This window comes from Carassius auratus, unplaced genomic scaffold (assembly GCF_003368295.1).
Source record: "Carassius auratus strain Wakin unplaced genomic scaffold, ASM336829v1 scaf_tig00011242, whole genome shotgun sequence".
NCBI lineage: Eukaryota > Metazoa > Chordata > Actinopteri > Cypriniformes > Cyprinidae > Carassius > Carassius auratus.
Genome location: NW_020524184.1, coordinates 518104 through 537378, shown reverse-complemented (window position 1 = coordinate 537378; position 19275 = coordinate 518104). Strand labels below are relative to the sequence as shown.

The 19275-nt window shown below is 39.4% G+C and overlaps 2 protein-coding genes across 4 annotated transcripts; one reads left to right on the top strand and one right to left on the bottom strand.

The window, feature by feature from the left end:
- Positions 1-736: 736 nt before the first annotated feature.
- On the top strand, positions 737-4144 carry LOC113073035 (scavenger receptor cysteine-rich type 1 protein M130-like). Its single transcript, XM_026245907.1, has 6 exons — positions 737-760; positions 2596-2869; positions 3209-3505; positions 3639-3716; positions 3813-3851; positions 4005-4144. The coding sequence occupies exons 1-6, from the start codon at positions 737-739 to the stop codon at positions 4142-4144; spliced, it is 852 nt and encodes a 283-aa protein (XP_026101692.1).
- A 7417-nt stretch (positions 4145-11561) lies between these two features.
- LOC113072998 (uncharacterized) lies at positions 11562-19019 on the bottom strand. 3 transcript variants are annotated; one of them, XR_003280425.1, is made up of 3 exons: positions 18674-19019; positions 11887-18477; positions 11562-11691 (listed from the first exon to the last, which is right to left on the bottom strand). XR_003280425.1 is itself a non-coding variant. In XM_026245877.1 (3 exons), exons 2-3 carry the CDS (start codon positions 18332-18334, stop codon positions 13171-13173), a joined length of 5091 nt encoding a protein of 1696 aa, XP_026101662.1. In that variant the 5' UTR covers positions 18335-18477; positions 18674-19019; the 3' UTR covers positions 13025-13170. The 3 variants fall into 3 exon arrangements, 2 of the variants coding, with proteins under 2 accessions (XP_026101661.1, XP_026101662.1); XM_026245877.1 differs by lacking the exon at positions 11562-11691 and having other exon boundaries at positions 13025-13247; positions 13321-18477; XM_026245876.1 differs by lacking the exon at positions 11562-11691 and having other exon boundaries at positions 11701-18477.
- Between the last annotated feature and the right edge of the window lie 256 nt (positions 19020-19275).

Below are 19275 nucleotides of genomic sequence, written 5' to 3'. Positions count from 1 at the left end.
GGAGAAAATAAAAATGCAGCTTTCTGATTTGTCACTGATTGTGTTTGATGATTTCCTCTGTTGTGTCTAATAAGGTAACAGTGAGTGTCATTGGCAGCTGTGAGTCTCTCTCTCTCTTTAGGGGGCTGACAGGAGCCAGTTTCTTCAGTGTGTTTGAGGGAGCAGAGGAGAAACTTTGGTGCTGATTTAATTAGTTTTCTTGGGCAAACAAAGGGATGGAAAACTGTCTGACACTTATTTTATTGTCTTCACTGGTTACACTCATCACTGCTTGTAAGTACACTCACCGACAGATGAAATTAAAATTATATTTGTAAACATTCTGTATTGTATTGATTTACATGTGATTATGGAATTACATGTTATTGTTATAACTTCTATATGGTTAATATTTTATTGTTGTATGCTTATTTTATGATGTATCCCTCATGGACAGACAGTGTGAATGTGAGGCTGGTGAATGGTGACAGTCGCTGTGCTGGTCGAGTGGAGGTTCTTCATGATGGTCAGTGGGGAACAGTGTGTCATCTTTACTGGGATCTGACTGATGCTGCAGTGGTGTGTAGAGAGATGAGCTGTGGAGAGGCTTTACAAGCACCAAGATATTCTTACTTTGGACGAGGATCAGGAAAAATCTGGATGGATGAAGTGCAGTGTAATGGATCAGAGTCTACACTGAAGGATTGTAGATCAATTGAATGGGGTAAACATCGTAGCAACTGTAACGGTCATAAGTATGACGCTGGAGTCAGATGTTCAGGTAAGTGATTTCATGCAGCTCATTGTTTAATCACTTGTCAACCTTTCTTCTCTTAACACAACATATGCAATATACAATAATTTTATACAGTTTGTTTCTGAGCTAGTTGTAAACAATGAATTTAGGGTTAGGGTTAATTTTGAAGCTGTGAAGCTGAAATGACCCAGGTTTTTATTTACAATATTCAATCGAAGGATAGACTTAATCACTCACAGTTGTTGTTTGTTTGTAACATTCACAGTAAGACAGCTTCACTCACCATGACTCTAATTTAATTGGTTTTATGTATTATGCAAATATGTAGAAACCATAAACTATGGACGATTTACAAGACTTGCTGATGGACCTCACCTGTGCTCCGGGAGGTTAGAGGTGCTTTATGGGAACACATGGTACGCAGTGTGTGACGCTGCCTTTGACCAGAAGGATGCAGAGGTTGTGTGTAGAGAGCTGGACTGTGGGGCTCCTGTACAGGTGCTGGGAGCAGCTGCTTTTGACAAAAGAGACACTCAGATGTGGAAACAAGAGATTCAGTGCAGAGGAAATGAATCACTCATTCGATTGTGTCCAACTTCAAATGACACAGAGTGCTCTCAAGACAACAACGTGGGACTGATATGTTCTGGTAAAATGTCACTGTTTATCCTGTCAGTTAATAAATACAACATTTTAATTGCTAAACATTCTAAAATCCAATTGTTCAACATTTCTAATGAGCATGTTATGCATTATGAATGGTAATACAACAACAGCAATAAAAATAAAAAGTTAGTTCTGCACTCTAAACTATCCTGTTATGTCTTGTTTAAATATGTTTTAATTTCCTGCAGGTTACAATGATCTCAGACTGGTCAATGGTCCTGACATCTGTTCTGGTCGAGTCGAACGTCAGTACTCCAGTAAATGGGGCACAGTGTGTGATGCATGCTGGGATATGAGAGCTGCCAGTGTCCTCTGTAGACAGTTGAATTGTGGGATTGCTGTGTCTGTTGTGGGATCAGACTGGTTTGGAGAGGGAAGTGGTGAAATCTGGGCTGATATGTTTGACTGTGACGGGAATGAAACAAAACTCTCAGAATGTTCCATCTCTTCATGGAGTCGAGCTGAATGTTCTCATAGACGAGATGTTGGAGTCATCTGCTCTAGTGAGTCTATTAACTGTGAGATTTACTAATATTATGTTTCTGATCGACTTAACCTTATACAATATACAGTACTTGTTCCCTATACATGTGCTTTTTTAGACTTTAGATTAATGCTTGTGTGATTTAGGTTTTTAAATTAATTATGTAAAATGTAATAAATATATAAATCATATTTATTAAATAAATTATCCTCTGTAGTCTTTAACATTTGCAGTATTTTAGTGAAATGTCATATCTTTCACTCAGATTCCTCTCTGGCTCTTCATGATGGTCTGGTGCGGTTGTCTGGAGAGAGACAGTGTGAGGGGGAGGTGGAAGTTTTCATCCATCAGGTCTGGAGGAGAGTTCTGCTGGATTCCTGGAGTCTCTCTGAATCCTCTGTGGTCTGCAGACAGCTGGGCTGTGGCTCTGTGCTGAACTTCTCCGGCTCCTCTTCATCCAGTCCTGAACACAGTCATGAGTGTGTGACGGGCTTCCAGTGCTCTGGGAGTGAAGCTCATCTGGGGAACTGCAGATCTCCACAAACTCTCAACTGCAGCTCCACACAACAGCTGTCAATCACCTGCCTTGGTGAGAAGAACAACATCTGGGCAGATTCTTCAGTTGTTTGTGATCAATAATGTGTTTTTCTTTCTCTGAATATCAGGTCAGGGGTCCATCAGGCTGGTGGGTTCTGGGGGAGACTGTGCAGGGAGGCTGGAGGTTTTTCACAGCGGCTCATGGGGGACAGTGTGTGATGACTCCTGGGATATAAAAGATGCTCATGTGGTGTGCAGACAGCTGCAGTGTGGAGTGGCCCTCAGTAACCAGCAGGTACCAGCCTGGTTTGGTCCTGGTTCTGGACACATATGGCTGGATGAGGTGGAGTGTGAGGGGAATGAGACGTCCCTGTGGAGCTGCTCTTCTCCAGGCTGGGTAAAACATGACTGTCAACACAAGAAAGATGTAGGAGTCGTGTGCTCAGGTAAACAGTACACTAGAGGAAATGCTCTCCAGAAATGTTATTTTTCCCCCAACAAAAGGCTAATGCATGTTGCAAATGCTGATAACATACGGTGCCAGGGTTAAATGTCAGTAACAGTATTACGATAACTAAGAGGAATGTTCTCCGTTAATGTATTTTTAAGGCTAATGCATGTTGCAAATGCTGATAGCATATCATGTCATTAACATTAGGATACCATAATATTTTAGATGAATCAGCATAAATCAGCCTTTAATTAACCAGTTATTTTGGTTATTTATTTCAAAATAAGCACTACCTGAATTGCAGTTATTTTAATGCACATACCTTTCCATCTAGAGTTTAAAGAGATCAGGTTAACTGAGGGCTGTGAAGGGAATCTGGAGATTTTCTACAATGGATCCTGGGGTAATGTGTGTTACAACCAGATGGACAGAGACACAGCGAGTCTGATCTGTCAAGAGCTGAACTGTGGAAGATCTGGCAGTGAACCCAGTTATTCAGAGGGACTGAAGCCTCGTAACTGGCTTGATAATCTTAAATGTCGACGACATGACTCCACTTTATGGCAGTGTCCCTCTTCACCCTGGGGAAAGTATGACTGTGATAATGAAGTGGCCAAAATCACCTGCTCAAGTAAGATGATATTTAACTGCTTTAAGTTGGTTTGGAATTGTCATGTTTTGTTTGTTTAAATATGATTATTTTTTGTCTTTTAATTATTTTGTTCTATTTAGTGGTTTATTAAAATTTAACGTTTTAATCTCAGAGGATCAGATTCTTGAGTCACCTAAGAGTTTTCTGACATGTTCTACCTCACCATCTCCAAACAAGAGACAGTGTTCAAGTAAGTTTATTATAATTGTATTATTATTTTAACCACTTTTAACAACTTTGTTGTAAATGTTGTGCTGAAGCTGGTCAGTGCTGATGTGTGTTTTAGATCATGTTCCTCTCAGACTGAGTGGAGGAGACGGCCGGTGCTCTGGGAGGCTGGAGGTGTATCATAACGCTGTGTGGGGCTCAGTCTGTGATGATCAGTGGGACATCAGCGATGCTCAGGTGGTCTGCAGGCAGCTGGGTTGTGGAGCAGCACTGAGGGCTGATGGGAATTCAGTCTTTGGTGCTGGTGAAGGTGTTGTGTGGCTGAATAGAGTCGAGTGCAGAGGGAATGAGGTTCACCTGTGGGACTGTCCTCTCTCCCTGAAAAACCACACTGACTGCTTCCGCAAAGAGCGCGCTGGACTCACCTGTGCAGGTCACAACAAACACTGAGGAATAATGTTCAATTTTAGATAATTTTATGTATTCATAATTTGAATGTATTTGTGTCCGTTTTGCCAGATGTGTCAGTCTCCACTACTCCTGCCACAACATCATCAGTTTCTCCTTCAGTGCGCTCAACATCAGTCTCTCCTCCACAAACTCCTCCACCAGTGTCTCTCCCAGTGCTTGTGATTGTTCTGGGAGTTGTGCTCTTACTGCTCTTAGTGCCACTGCTTATACTGATTCAGCAGAACAGAGTGATGAGGAGAGGTAGGAGAGATCCAGAGACTGTCATATTGTGTCTTATTCAGTGTGTGATCAGTCATGTGTTGTGAACTGACAGCAGGTTTGTCTGTCTACACTCACAGCTCTCTCTAAGAGGAGACACAGGACGATGTCTGAGACCGTTTATGAGGAGATTCAGCACAGACACAATCACTTCACTCAGAGGGGTGAGACATGAGCCATCAATCTCATTTAATACCATTAATAAGAGTCTGTCAGACAGTAGATGTTCATCTATTATTAGTCCTGTTAAACCTCCTGCTTCAAACCACAGAATTCCTGACAGAAAACCACAGAGCTGCAGGTGCATGTTTATGTGTGTGTGTGCGTGTGTGTGTGTGTGTGTGAGATAGAAAGAGAGAGAGAGAGAGAGGGTGTGTGTATGTGTGAGTGTGTGTGCCAGTCAGCGTCTCTTCCTGTGTGTATTTTTAGAGGGTCATAAGCAGGGACTTATATGTTTGTACATGTACAGTAGATGCAGGTGTGTGTGTGTGTGTGTGTGTTTGTCTTTTCCTGTGTATATTTCTGGAAGGCAGTAAGAAATTGGTTCATATGTTTGCTAATAGGCCTAAACACAATGGGATTTATTTATTGAATGCTTTAAATAATAAATTAATTGTGTTAAGTAATAAAGCAATTTGTTGTGTTGTCACTAACACAGTGTTTTATAATCGAAAGGAAATGAGGATTCAGTCTGTTTGTAATGATGAACATGTTTCTGACTGTTCTGATCTCCATTAACAGGGAGTCTCATCTCTGAAGAACTGCATTCTGGGTATGAAGATGCTGATGAGCTTCTCTCAGGTTAGAGAGCTGAAGCACATAATCATTCCACATTCAAATCCTGCTGTTTACTTGTATATTAACAGTCTGCTCTCCTTTTTTCGCAAAAGAGTTTAATACTGCATATTATGATGATGTCACCGATGGTAGTGGCCTAAAAGGTCAGTGACCTTTTAAATTGATCACATGATTCATTATCAGATGACGTATAATACATTTTCAGTCATATGATCTGCTGTAACAGCATATTTTGTATCCAAACATATTGTGTGTTGATGCAGAAGAGATGATGAAGGAAATCACACCGGGATACTATGATGATGTCATCACTGACGGACTGAAACCAGATCGTGAGACAGGTGTCACTCCCTTATTCTACAGCAGCATATAATATACTTTTAAATCAAAATATTACAGTATATTTAAGATAGATATTTCAAATTTGTTTTGAATGTACTGAATGTGTGAATTTGTAGAAGACACACCTGAGAGCTATGATGATGTCATGACGAGCGAACACAACTCTGATATTAAAAAAGGTGTTTAACTTCATCAATTTTTTTTATTAATATCGCTACAATCAAGATCATTACAGATAATATTTTGAATTACTGCCTTAATTGTTTTTTGGATCACACTTAAATTGACTCATATTTGCATTTGTAGTGAACACACCAGAGAATTATGATGATGTCATCATTAATAGAACGAGCCCTCGAGGTTTAACAGGTGAGATGCACAGAAATACATTTTTTTAATCAGAAAACACACAGGAAACATGTAACAAGTATCAGGCCCTGTCCACAGGAACACAAGTATTTTCAAAACTGCAGCTGTTTTTGTGTGGTTTAGCTGCTTTTACACACACACACACACACACACACACGCAGTATCAGGTCAGTGAAAGTGGACCTTTTTAAAAACTCCTGTCAGGGTGAAGATTTTCAGAAACTCTGATTGCAGTGTTGTTGTGTAGTAACAGAAATTTTAGCTTGTGACTTATTGTCAGGGTTATATCGCCATCTGATGGTCTGGTAACTTTTTCTAATCTCTTGACAGCACTTCATTGAGTAATTTTGAAGTTTCATGTGGACAAGTTTTTTTTTTTTTTTTTTTTTTTACGGAGGAAAAATGTTTATATAAAAAAAATACCAGTGTATGTACAGACTAGGCCTCAGACATGTGTCCTGTGTAATAAAGTCACTCAAGGGAAAAAAATATCCTTCAGATGAGATGAAGTGATATATAAACTGATATGTATTAATGTATATCTTGATCAGAGAGAGTTCAGGAGGAGTATGATGATGTGATCAGTGAAGATGTGAGAAACCTGTTGGGTAAGTTATTATAACCCTTTTGTTCTCATTATATTAACATCTTTATTTTAATTGAGTTTATATTTTCCAGTTTAGACTTTTAAAATATTCATCCAGTAACAACAATTGACCAGATTTAATATTTAATAACAGATTATGATGATGTGGAGGAGGAATCAAACAAAGACGTGGGGCATTCGGCTCAGTGATCATCCACTGCCTCGGTTCAACAAATCTGAACAATGTTTGAGTGATAATGATATGTCAAAACTCAGGTTTTTACATATAAATATGCATATTGTTTGTCTGCTGGGCATTTTACTCTTACATGGATCATTTATCAGGCTGTATAAGTGTTGAGTTATGTGTAATTCAACAACCTGGAAGATGTTTAAAATACTGTACATACTGTACATCTACACTATAAGACATTTGAACCACTTTATAATAATTTTCACAACATATTATGACTTAATAATGCTTAATAATAAACAGAACATTAAAAAAAAGTTTTCTCCATCAATATAAAACAAGCACAGTTGACAATAGTATGACGTCACAGTAATTTCATCTACACAAATGCTGCAGTCATTCATGAAATATGATTATGTTCTGCTACTTTTGATTCTTTTAATATTTGTTTGGTCGGAGATTGTCCTTCCCTGCAGTACCGAGTCATAAAGCTGCACACAACATTACATCTTCTCACTGCTGACAGAGATAGTGTGGAGCTGCAGGTTCGTTTCGGTTGATTGTATGTATCCACTTCATCGAGCATGTTCTTATTTTATTTTGATGTTAATATCTCGTTACAGATTTGCTGAGTGAACTACATTGATTCAGTTCTATTATTCGTTTAACAATTCAGTAGTCCTCAAATTAACGGTCACCAAAGCAATAGATCGCTAATGCAGTATAAACACATACAAGTGCAGCTGCAAACTTTTGCTGTATGATAAACTGTTTATATATTTTATCTGTTTAAATGCCCTACTAATATACTACATGCATTCATATTTGTAAACTAATGTGTTCTTGGAAAGCATTGCTAAAATATACTTTTGAATCTTTAAAAATGATGTGTTTTGAGTCTGGATATGAATGTGGCTAAACTGTTGAGCACATCTGATCTCTTCTGGAGCCATAACTGCTAAAAGCAAACTCCCCTTGTTGTAAGTGAACCCTGTATTTCTAACTGACGTGTATAAACGTGATCTGTTTATATCTGATTCGGATCTAAGCTTATTGGTTAAGTCCGCCCCTGCTTTTTAGATTATAATTTAAAAAACGAATGAAAATATGAGAAATATCAGTTGCACTTTATTTTACAGTACGTGTACTAACATGTACTTATAGTGTACTTGCAGTGTATTTATCTAAGAAAGTTCTGGTAATACAAGGTAACTACATGGGGTAGAGTTAGGTTTAGGGGTAGGTTCAGGGTTAGTACCTAGTTATTACATAGTTATTGTAATTACTACAATAAGTACATAGTATGTACACGAGGAACAGGACTGTAAAATAAAGTGTTACCGAAATATCACTATTACTGCTACAGTGTAATTACTTCATTCTGAGTTTAAGAATATATTAAAGCTGCAGGAAAAAAGTCAAATGAATGTGCTGTGAAATAAGCTCTACATTTAATAAATTAGATTTGTAGCCAAAATGTGAAACTGTGAATAGATAAATGACCTTTTTTTCTGGAATAAAGTGAGAAGCTCCTTCATGTGGTGACACAAGGACAAGACTCTCGTCTGCTTTTCTTTATAATAAGAGCTTTGCTGCCATCTGCTGGACACATATACAAATGTATTCGATATGATGACAAATTAAAGGGTTAGTTCATCCAAAAATGAAAATTACCATAATTCTTCAAATAAAAACCGGTAGTCAAATAAACGCCGGGCCTCTTATAGTGGCCGTGGGCGTGGTCAACACGGACAAATAAAGGCCGGTCTTAAATAAAGGCTGTGGGGAAATTTGTGCAGCAGAGCCAGATAACGAACGTACATGCCCACCGCCGGAGTGTTTCTCGTTCTCGAGTCAAGAACCGGTTGCATCGGTTTTCGGATCACCAGTACACTGAACCGAGAACTGTTTCTGTCGGACGCGTCTGATTCGAGAACCGAGGAGCTGATGATACTGTGTATGTGTGAGTCAGTGTGAAGCAAACTGACACAGAGCGTCTGAACCGAACTGATTCTTTTGGTGATTGATGATGTAATAAAACATCATCAAAGTAGTCTGTGTGACATCAGAGCGTCAGTTAGAATTTGCTGAAGCCTCGAAAATACATGTTGGTCCAAAAAAAAAAAAAAAAAAAAAAGACTTTATTCAGCGCTGTCTTCTCTTCCGGGTCTGTTGTGAGAGAGTTCATGGTGCTGCATAATTTTTTCATTGTTCAAGTCGTTATTTTTTTTTGTTTTTGGACCAAAATTTATTTTCGATGTTTTTTTTTTTTACCTTTCTGGACATGGACAGTATACTGTACACACAGTTTCAATGGAAGGACTGAAAGCTCTCTGACTAAATCTAAAATATCTTAAACTGCGTTCTGAGGGTCTTACGGGTTAGGAGCGACATAAGGGTGAGTCATAAATTACATAATTTTCCTTTTTGGATGAAACAACCCTTTAATATCTTTAGCATTTACCCATACTCTGTCTTCCTGTTCCCTCAGGACACTTAAAGCATTAATTAAAATAAATAAAACAACAACAATAATATAAAAAATAATAAACAAGTTGTATTTACATATCAGTGTTCATTAAAATACTTATAAGATGATAATAATAATAATAATGATAAACTAAAATAAGTAATACATATTAAAGTTGCATATATATATATATATATATATATATATACAGTCTTGTTCAAAATAATAGCAGTACAATGTGACTAACCAGAATAATCAAGGTTTTTCGTATATTTTTTTATTGCTATGTGGCAAACAAGTTACCAGTAGGTTCAGTAGATTCTCAGAAAACAAATGAGACCCAGCATTCATGATATGCACGCTCTTAAGGCTGTGCAATTGGGCAATTAGTTGAATTAGTTGAAAGGGGTGTGTTCAAAAAAATAGCAGTGTGGCATTCAATCACTGAGGTCATCAATTTTGTGAAGAAACAGGTGTGAATCAGGTGGCCCCTATTTAAGGATGAAGCCAACACTTGTTGAACATGCATTTGAAAGCTGAGGAAAATGGGTCGTTCAAGACATTGTTCAGAAGAACAGTGTACTTTGATTAAAAAGTTGATTAGAGAGGGGAAAACCTATAAAGAGGTGCAAAAAATGATAGGCTGTTCAGCTAAAATGATCTCCAATGCCTTAAAATGGAGAGCAAAACCAGAGAGACGTGGAAGAAAACGGAAGACAACCATCAAAATGGATAGAAGAATAACCAGAATGGCAAAGGCTCAGCCAATGATCACCTCCAGGATGATCAAAGACAGTCTGGAGTTACCTGTAAGTACTGTGACAGTTAGAAGACGTCTGTGTGAAGCTAATCTATTTTCAAGAATCCCCCGCAAAGTCCCTCTGTTAAAAAAAAGGCATGTGCAGAAGAGGTTACAATTTGCCAAAGAACACATCAACTGGCCTAAAGAGAAATGGAGGAACATTTTGTGGACTGATGAGAGTAAAATTGTTCTTTTTGGGTCCAAGGGCCACAGGCAGTTTGTGAGACGACCCCCAAACTCTGAATTCAAGCCACAGTACACAGTGAAGACAGTGAAGCATGGAGGTGCAAGCATCATGATATGGGCATGTTTCTCCTACTATGGTGTTGGGCCTATTTATCGCATACCAGGGATCATGGATCAGTTTGCAGATGTTAAAATACTTGAAGAGGTCATGTTGCCCTATGCTGAAGAGGACATGCCCTTGAAATGGTTGTTTCAACAAGACAATGACCCAAAACACACTAGTAAATGGGCAAAGTCTTGGTTCCAAACCAACAAAATTAATGTTATGGAGTGGCCAGCCCAATCTCCAGACCTTAATCCAATTGAGAACTTGTGGGGTGATATCAAAAATGCTGTTTCTGAAGCAAAACCAAGAAATGTGAATGAATTGTGGAATGTTGTTAAAGAATCATGGAGTGGAATAACAGCTAAGACGTGCCACAAGTTGGTTGATTCCATGCCACACAGATGTCAAGCAGTTTTAAAAAACTGTGGTCATACAACTAAATATTAGTTTAGTGATTCACAGGATTGCTAAATCCCAGAAAAAAAAATGTTTGTACAAAATAGTTTTGAGTTTGTACAGTCAAAGGTAGACACTGCTATTTTTTTGAACACACCCCTTTCAACTAATTGCCCAATTGCACAGCCTTAAGAGCGTGCATATCATGAATGCTGGGTCTTGTTTGTTTTCTGACAATCTACTGAACCTACTGGTAACTTGTTTGCCACGTAGCAATAAAAAATATACTAAAAACCTTGATTATTCTGGTTAGTCACATTGTACTGCTATTATTTTGAACAAGACTGTGTATATATATATATATATATATATATATATATATATATATATATATATATATATACACACACACACACACACACACACACACACACACGCATTATATATATATATATGCGTGTGTGTGTGTATATATACATAAAACTAAATATGTTTTGCTTGTACAATACTCTCCCATAGCTATTTTATTCAACAGCTGAAAGTGTCTGATTATAGTGGAGATACTGAGATAAACTTAGTAGCATTGGGCTGGTCATGTGATCTCAACATTGCTGTCAGCAGGCACATTTAGTGGGCCTTTCAAACTAAATAAACTACATAAGGTTCACATAATCGGCAAAGTTGCAGCCGTGTCTGAGGTGTTACAAACATCACAATTTAACAAAATATATCAGTGTTTATCAACAAGTGGCATTCATGTGTTTTTGAGTTCTTACCTGGACAGATGTACCACATTAGCTCCATTATAAGCACTGCACTCGTAGAACATCAAGTTTGGTTCCTAACAAATACAGCAAATACTATTAATCAGTGCATACTGGGTTGAATAAGGTGATGTTGGATAAAAACAAAGCATGTAACAGCCCGGTTGAAGAATAAAGGATTTAACTCATTCACTGATGTTGTACGGTCTTTCCTTTTGTGTTTATTGTCCTTATAGACTTCACAACACCGTAAGAGCTAAAACAGATGAATAAACAATATTGGAAATTATGAGATCTTATACATAAAAATAGAACAAAACAATCAATCTTACAGCAATAAATTACGCAATTAACACTAACATTCATCCTAAACAACATAAAATTATGTCAACAGAGACACATGCAATATATGTGTGTTATGTTATATAAGAGCATAAATGAACTTAACTACCTTGTTCTCCTTTCCAACCAGGTGTCAAGCAACAAACTCAAAGCAAACAAAATACTGAAAATAAAACAACAATCTGATGCATAAATTCACTTAAAAGTGTCCTTAATTCCTAACGCCGTGTGCAGTCTCCGTCTTTGCGCGCTCTCTTTCTCCGTATTCCGCGCTCTCTGTGCATGAGCGGGCTCTGAGCACTTCCGTCAAGCCGCCTTTCAAAATAAAAGTCTCTATCGGTTAAATAACTTATTGAGTGTAAAATAACATTACAAAATATAACAAACAGTTGACTAATATTAAGAAAGGATATAATTAAATAATATAAGAATAATATATAAATCCTGGAAACTAATTAAATAACTGATGGTTATTTACACTCCCACCAATCATGTGTGACTATAAATTTTAAACTTTAGTCACAAATGATTTCTAAAGTAAAATACCAATGTTTAAGGCTAGATGTAAAGCAAACTGAAACTTGTTCTACTATAAACTGCTTAAATCAAAGGATATGTCAGGATGTTCAGTGTGCCTCCAGCAGCAGGACCAGCTTCTGCACTGGGCGTTCAACTAATGATGGTTTGTTCAGACGTTTACCATCCTTTCCCAGATTTCTGTCTCCAAAACGTATCTTTACTCTTTTCACCAAACCATCTTTGTCAACGACAGTCTCAATAACTTCTGCCAAGCGCCACTCATTCCTGGGCAGATCGTCTGCTTTCTCCAAGACTATATCTCCAGCTTGCATGTTCCTTCTTGGTGAAAGCCAGCATTGTCTTGTTGCAATGTTAGACACATACTCCTTGCGCCAACGTCCCCAAAACTGTTCCGCTAAGTATTGGACATGGCGCCATCTCTTACGACCATATAGGTCTTCTCTGACAAACTTCCCAGGGGGTGGTAAGGCTTGAGTAGTTTTCAGGGTGAGGAGGTGATTAGGGGTTAGAGGCTCAGGACTGCAGGGATCACTTAAGTTATCTACAGTGAGTGGACGGCTATTTACAATGGCCATGGCTTCATAGAAAAATGTTCGCAGAGAAGAATCATCTAACCTTCCAGATGACTGGGACAGAGTGGAACGAAGAACACTTCTCACAGTTCTAATCTGTCTCTCCCAAACTCCGCCAGTGTGACTCGCATGGGGTGCGTTAAAGACAAAGTCACACTGTTTTTCTGCTAAGAATGTTACCAGACGGTTGGTGTCAATCTCTTCCATGGCCTTGGTGAGCTCATTCTTGGCTCCAATGAAATTAGTGCCTTGGTCACACCTTATTTGATTTACTGCTCCTCTTATAGCGATGAAACAACGTAGACCATTGATAAAGGCGTCCGTGGACATGTCATCCAGCATCTCAATATGGATGGCTCTGCAACAGAAACAAGTAAAAAGAAGTCCATACCTCTTGTACGATTTACGGCCTTGTCTAGTGATGAACGGACCAAAAACATCCATTCCGCTGTATGTGAATGGAGGGGATGGATCTATGCGCTCTGAGGGCAGGTTAGCCATTTTTTGCTCTTCAGTGGGTCTGCGAAGCTTGCGACATCTCACACACTGTCGTATAAAGGATGCTACAGTCCTGTTTACTCCTGTTATCCAAAATCCTCTTGATCTGATCTCATTGATAGTCAAGCCCTTCCCTTGATGTGCCGTTTTTTCATGACAATCAGCGATCAGAAGTTTTGTAAGGTGATGTTCCTTTGGAATTAACACTGGATGTTTAACAGAGTTAGGGACAGAAGCATCACAAAGCCTTCCTCCCACCTTGAGCAATCCGTTGTGATCAACAAAGGCATTTAGATTGTATAGCCTGCTGCTGCGTGGGAGCTGTTTGCCCTTACGGAGTAAGGCTATTTCTTCTGCATATATCTGACTCTGTAAGTCCTTAATTATGATGCACTTAGCATCCTCACGTTCTGCCACTGTACTGTGGTCAGTGGACTTGTCCTTCCTGACACGACGAAGCAGGCGTGCAACTGCTTGGATGACTTTGGACCATGAAGACATATTTGTGAAACGGTTGGACAAGCAGGAATACTGTAATGTTTGTGTGTTAAGTGATTGAGCCTTTTTGACCTCTGGGTCACCGATTGGAAGTTGTGGGTTAACATCCACAGGGGAAGGTATTTGCTGTTCCCACAAAATGTCCGGTCCTCTGAACCAGCTGGAAGTGACCAGATCATTAACACTCAGACCTCGTGATGCATAATCGGCTGGATTTTCATCCGATGGAATGTATCGCCACTGCTGAGGAGTTGTGGTGCGATGAATTCTCTGAACACGATTCGCGACAAACGTGTGGAAGCGGCGAGCTTCATTGTTTATATAACCTAACACTACTTGAGAGTCAGTCCAGAAATATGCTTCTGCATCTCCAAGGTTCATTTCTTCCTTCAACATATCATTCACTGCAACTGACACAACTGCAGCAGTCAACTCTAATCGAGGGATTGTGGTGACCTTAAGCGGGGCTACTCTAGATTTAGCCATGAGCAAAGAACAATGGATGTCACCTTGCTCATTCTTGACCCTAAGGTATGAGCACTGGCCATATCCTCTCATGCTGGCATCTGAGAAGTGATGAATCTCTCTCATCATGATTGTCCCAAACGCAGCAGGCACAATACAACGAGGCACCTGAATCTTCTCCAAGTTAAGAAGATCGGTCTTCCAGTGCTCCCAACCCAACTGCAAATCATCAGGTAAGGGTTCGTCCCAGCCCATGCCATTTCGGCACATTTCTTGAAGAACAGCCTTTCCTTTGAGCAAGAATGGTGCGAGAAACCCTAAGGGGTCAAATAACGAGGCCACAGTAGACAGTATACCTCTACGGGTTGCTGGCTGGTCTTTAATAATGACACAAAATTTGAAATGATCATGTTCAAGATGCCAGTAAATGCCCAGGGCTCTTTCCAAGGACTGGTCAGTGAGGGAGAGATTGACAGATGTAACATCTACAGCACACTCAGAGGGCGGTATTGTCTCCAAAACTGCCTTGTCATTGGATGCAAATTTATGCAACCTTAAGCCTCCTAATGCACAAAGTTGGCGAGCTTCTTGAGCCAACTTTATGGCCTTCTCTGCACTTTCCACACTGGAGACTCCATCATCCATGTAGAAATCCTGCATAATAAATTGTGAACCTAGGGGATACAGATGTTCACCTTCTCTTGCAAGATGCTTTAGTCCATAATTAGCACATCCGGGGGACGATGAGGCACCAAACAGATGTACTCTCATGCGGAACGTTTGAGGCTGTGAGTTGAAATCTCCATTTCTCCACCATAGAAAACGCAAGTAATCACGATCAGCTTTGTCAACATGGAACTGGTGAAACATCCTCTCAATATCACACATCAGGGCTACAGGGTACTGTCTGAACCGCAAAAGAATGCCTGTCAGGCTGGTTATAAGGTCAGGGCCTACAAGAAGATGATCGTTTAAGCATGTTCCCTTGAATCTTGCGGAGCAGTCAAAAACCACGCGCAATTTCCCTGGCTTCTTCGAGTGATACACTCCGTGATGAGGTATGTACCATTTTTCTCCTTCCTTCCCTTCATCAATGACTCTTTCTGCATCACCATTCTCTATTACATCTTCCATGAACTTAACATAATGCTCTCTGTACTCCTGGTTCTTCATTAATCTCCGCTTTAGATGCTGAAGTCTCGTGACCGCAAGAGGCTCATTATTTGGAAGACAGGGTCTTCTCTTGAATGGAAGAGGCATTTCCAAGTGGCTGTCTTTGTTCATCCTGATACTTTCTCCAAGTTTGTTCAAGAACATAATGTCATCTTGGGACACTACTCTTGTCTTTTCTTCAGTATCTTTGAAATCTGACTCCAACACTTTAATCACGTCAGTTGGCGTTACAGCAGGAATCTCCTTGATAGATACTCTGTGACACATAGTAAGACTGCTTTGTGACTCATGATGTGTCAAGGAAGGGCCCACAATGCTCCATCCAAGATCCGTACGAACAGCATATGGCTCATTTTCTGCTCCAAGAATGACTTCTCTGGGGGCCAAAGCTCTGGAACAATTATATCCTATTAATAGACCAACCTCACAGTCTTGAAGTGGGGGAATTTTGTCTATCAGAGGAGCAAGATGTTTCCAACACCTGGCTGTCTCTCTGGTAGGGATGTGGGCACGATCCGCAGGAATACATTCTTTAGTATATGCAGCGGGAAGGTCTAGTACTAATGGTGAATTAAAGCCTCTAACTCTAAGACCAGAAACTCTTTCACTTAATATCAATGAATCCTTCCCAACCATAGTGGTGAGCTTAAGTGTCACTGGGCATGAGTCGACCTTTAGACTTTGACTTACTGCATATTCAATGAAGACAGTGTCACTTTGTGTGTCTAACAGAGCGTAGACAAGTTTCTCAGAGACTGGGTTGTTTTGTGAGGACAACCACACTGGCACAATCATTGAGGTGTTAGCAGATGTGCATCCAGATTCTACACTTAAAGACGTTGTGACTTTCTCGTGTGCATTCTCTGGGCCTTGAAGAGAGGAAGACTTTAACTTTCTAATGAAGCCGTCATCATGTAAGCAGGTTGGATGTCTTCTCTTACAGGTGTTACAGCTATGTCTGGAATGACAGTCTCTGGCATTGTGACCAAGTCTCAAACATCCATAGCACAGCTTTGTGTCCTTTATGAATTGTCTTCGCTCTTCAAGAGATCTTGCAGTAAATTTAGAGCAATCATGAATTTGATGTTCACTACCTTGACAGAACAAACATGGTTTAGTGATTTTACTAGTGAGCTTTGGATTCTCATGCTGCGTGACTAACTTCGTATGGAAGACACTGGCCTTGTTCTTACTAACCTTGAGATTATGTTTCTCCTTATTAGCTTCAGAAACATGAAGGGTATGAAAGGAAGTGACTGGGTTGCAGGCCACCTCAGCCTCAATGGACATGAAATGTGCAAAATCTTGGAAAGATGGGAAATCTTGTGTCTCACTCAGTGTTTGTGTGGCTTGGCGGTTCCAGCGGGCAGCCGCCCAATCAGGAATTTTGCTCACAAGTTTCCTATTCTCCTCACAGTCATTCAGTATTTCCAGTCCCTTCACATGAGGCATAGCGTCCTTACATGTGGTCAGGAAATCTGAGAAATTTCGGAGACCTTCAGAGTCCTTTGGCTGGATTCTGGGCCAGTTTGCGAGTTTCTCTCGAAATGCTCTTTGAATAGTGAATGGCTGTCCATATCGATCTTGAAGTCTTTTCCATGCATCCTTGTAAGCTTCCTCATCGTTTCTGTAAAAGATGCCTTCTAAGGTTTTCAGAGCAGACCCAGCAATATACTTCTTCAAATAGTATAACTTATCTGCTGAGGAAATATGTCTTTTGTCGATGAGTGATTGGAATGAAGCTTTCCACTCTATGAAGTGAATTGGGTCACCAGTAAAAACAGTGGGCTCTGGCATAGGAAGTCTGTTTAACGTTATACTGTCTTGGACAGCTTGTGCAAGGTAAGACACATCCACATTGGGTGTTGGCGATGAAACCCTTTCATTGAGTGTTGGCTTAACTGAGGATGAATACACATGTTTGTGTGTGTAAATGCTTACAGGCTGTAGCAGCTCGTCATTTTGGTTAGTAGAGTGAGTGGTTTCTTCCTTGTCATACACTTCTAGTCTTGCTTTAGCAGCTCTTACCTCTTTCACTGCTTGTAATCTTTCAAACTCACTCCTTTGAGCATCCAATTCTTTCCTTTGCTTCTCTTCTAGAAGTTGTATTTTTTCCCTTTGTTCCTTTTCCTCCATTATTGTTGCATATTCTGCTTCCTTTGCTGCAAGCTCTGCTGCTGCCTCTATTCGCTTAGCCATCAGGATGGAGTTCACTGAAGGTTGACTTATGGGCGTACTCGACTTTGAGCTGATATGTGAGACCGTAGAACCATAGATGGAGCGAGCATAATCTCGATCAAGCAGTTCACGAAGACGCCCCTTTACTTGCTCACTGTCAAAGTCTCCATCCACACCTGAGATCCTCTCATAAGCAATCTTTACAATATCCTTTGTCACGGCATCGCAAGCATCAATTCTTCTCCTTGTATCAGTGGGTGGCGTTGCATAACTTCGAACCTTTATGTACGCATTCATTACAGTTTCTCTTTCATTTTCCAATATGTCTATAATTGACGCTAATTGGCTTTCAGTGATGTCTGTTTTCAGCAGCCCTCTTGCCTTTCGAGCCTCATCCTTCCATTTTTCATATGCATGCATAAGCCTTTTTTCTGCCTTTTCTGACTCTTCTCTTTGATATGCAAGCATCTTTTCTGTTGAAACTCGTTCACGGACAGAGCGACGTACTTCATTTCTCTTTTCAACTTCAGATCGATCTTCTATCTCATCATCTGTTTCCTTGTTTTGTGCAGCCTTTAATACTTTAATTTCCTTCACAGGAGTGCACAAATTTGATCCCTCGTCTGTCATCATTTACATCAGCAAATGGAATCAGTAGGGCAAGCTCTTACTGTAACAGCCCGGTTGAAGAATAAAGGATTTAACTCATTCACTGATGTTGTACGGTCTTTCCTTTTGTGTTTATTGTCCTTATAGACTTCACAACACCGTAAGAGCTAAAAACAGATGAATAAACAATATTGGAAATTATGAGATCTTATACATAAAAATAGAACAAAACAATCAATCTTACAGCAATAAATTACGCAATTAACACTAACATTCATCCTAAACAACATAAAATTATGTCAACAGAGACACATGCAATATATGTGTGTTATGTTATATAAGAGCATAAATGAACTTAACTACCTTGTTCTCCTTTCCAACCAGGTGTCAAGCAACAAACTCAAAGCAAACAAAATACTGAAAATAAAACAACAATCTGATGCATAAATTCACTTAAAAGTGTCCTTAATTCCTAACGCCGTGTGCAGTCTCCGTCTTTGCGCGCTCTCTTTCTCCGTATTCCGCGCTCTCTGTGCATGAGCGGGCTCTGAGCACTTCCGTCAAGCCGCCTTTCAAAATAAAAGTCTCTATCGGTTAAATAACTTATTGAGTGTAAAATAACATTACAAAATATAACAAACAGTTGACTAATATTAAGAAAGGATATAATTAAATAATATAAGAATAATATATAAATCCTGGAAACTAATTAAATAACTGATGGTTATTTACAAAGCAATTTAGGTATTATTAATATTTTACTATGAGATACTGTGTGATTGACATCATAAGATACATCCACACCTCTGCTCAGCCTCCTTTGTCTGCACTTCTTCTTGTCTGCACACTATAGTCAATGCTTTCACAACACAACAAAACTGAAATGTAAAAAAAAAATAAAGGCATAAAATACTGTTGATAAAACGTTTCTTTATGAAATCAAAACAGGCAAAGAAAAAAATGCA

Coding starts and splice junctions, on each gene's coding strand:
- LOC113072998 (XM_026245876.1), bottom strand. CDS start 18,334: ATGATGACAGACGAGGGATCAAATTTGTGCACTCCTGTGAAGGAAATT.
- LOC113073035 (XM_026245907.1), top strand. CDS start 737: ATGACGCTGGAGTCAGATGTTCAG. Junction 761..2,595: donor CGCTGGAGTCAGATGTTCAG/GTAAGTGATTTC, acceptor GGAGACTGTGCA/GGGAGGCTGGAGGTTTTTCA. Junction 3,852..4,004: donor GAGTGGAGGAGACGGCCGGT/GCTCTGGGAGGC, acceptor GTGCTGGTGAAG/GTGTTGTGTGGCTGAATAGA.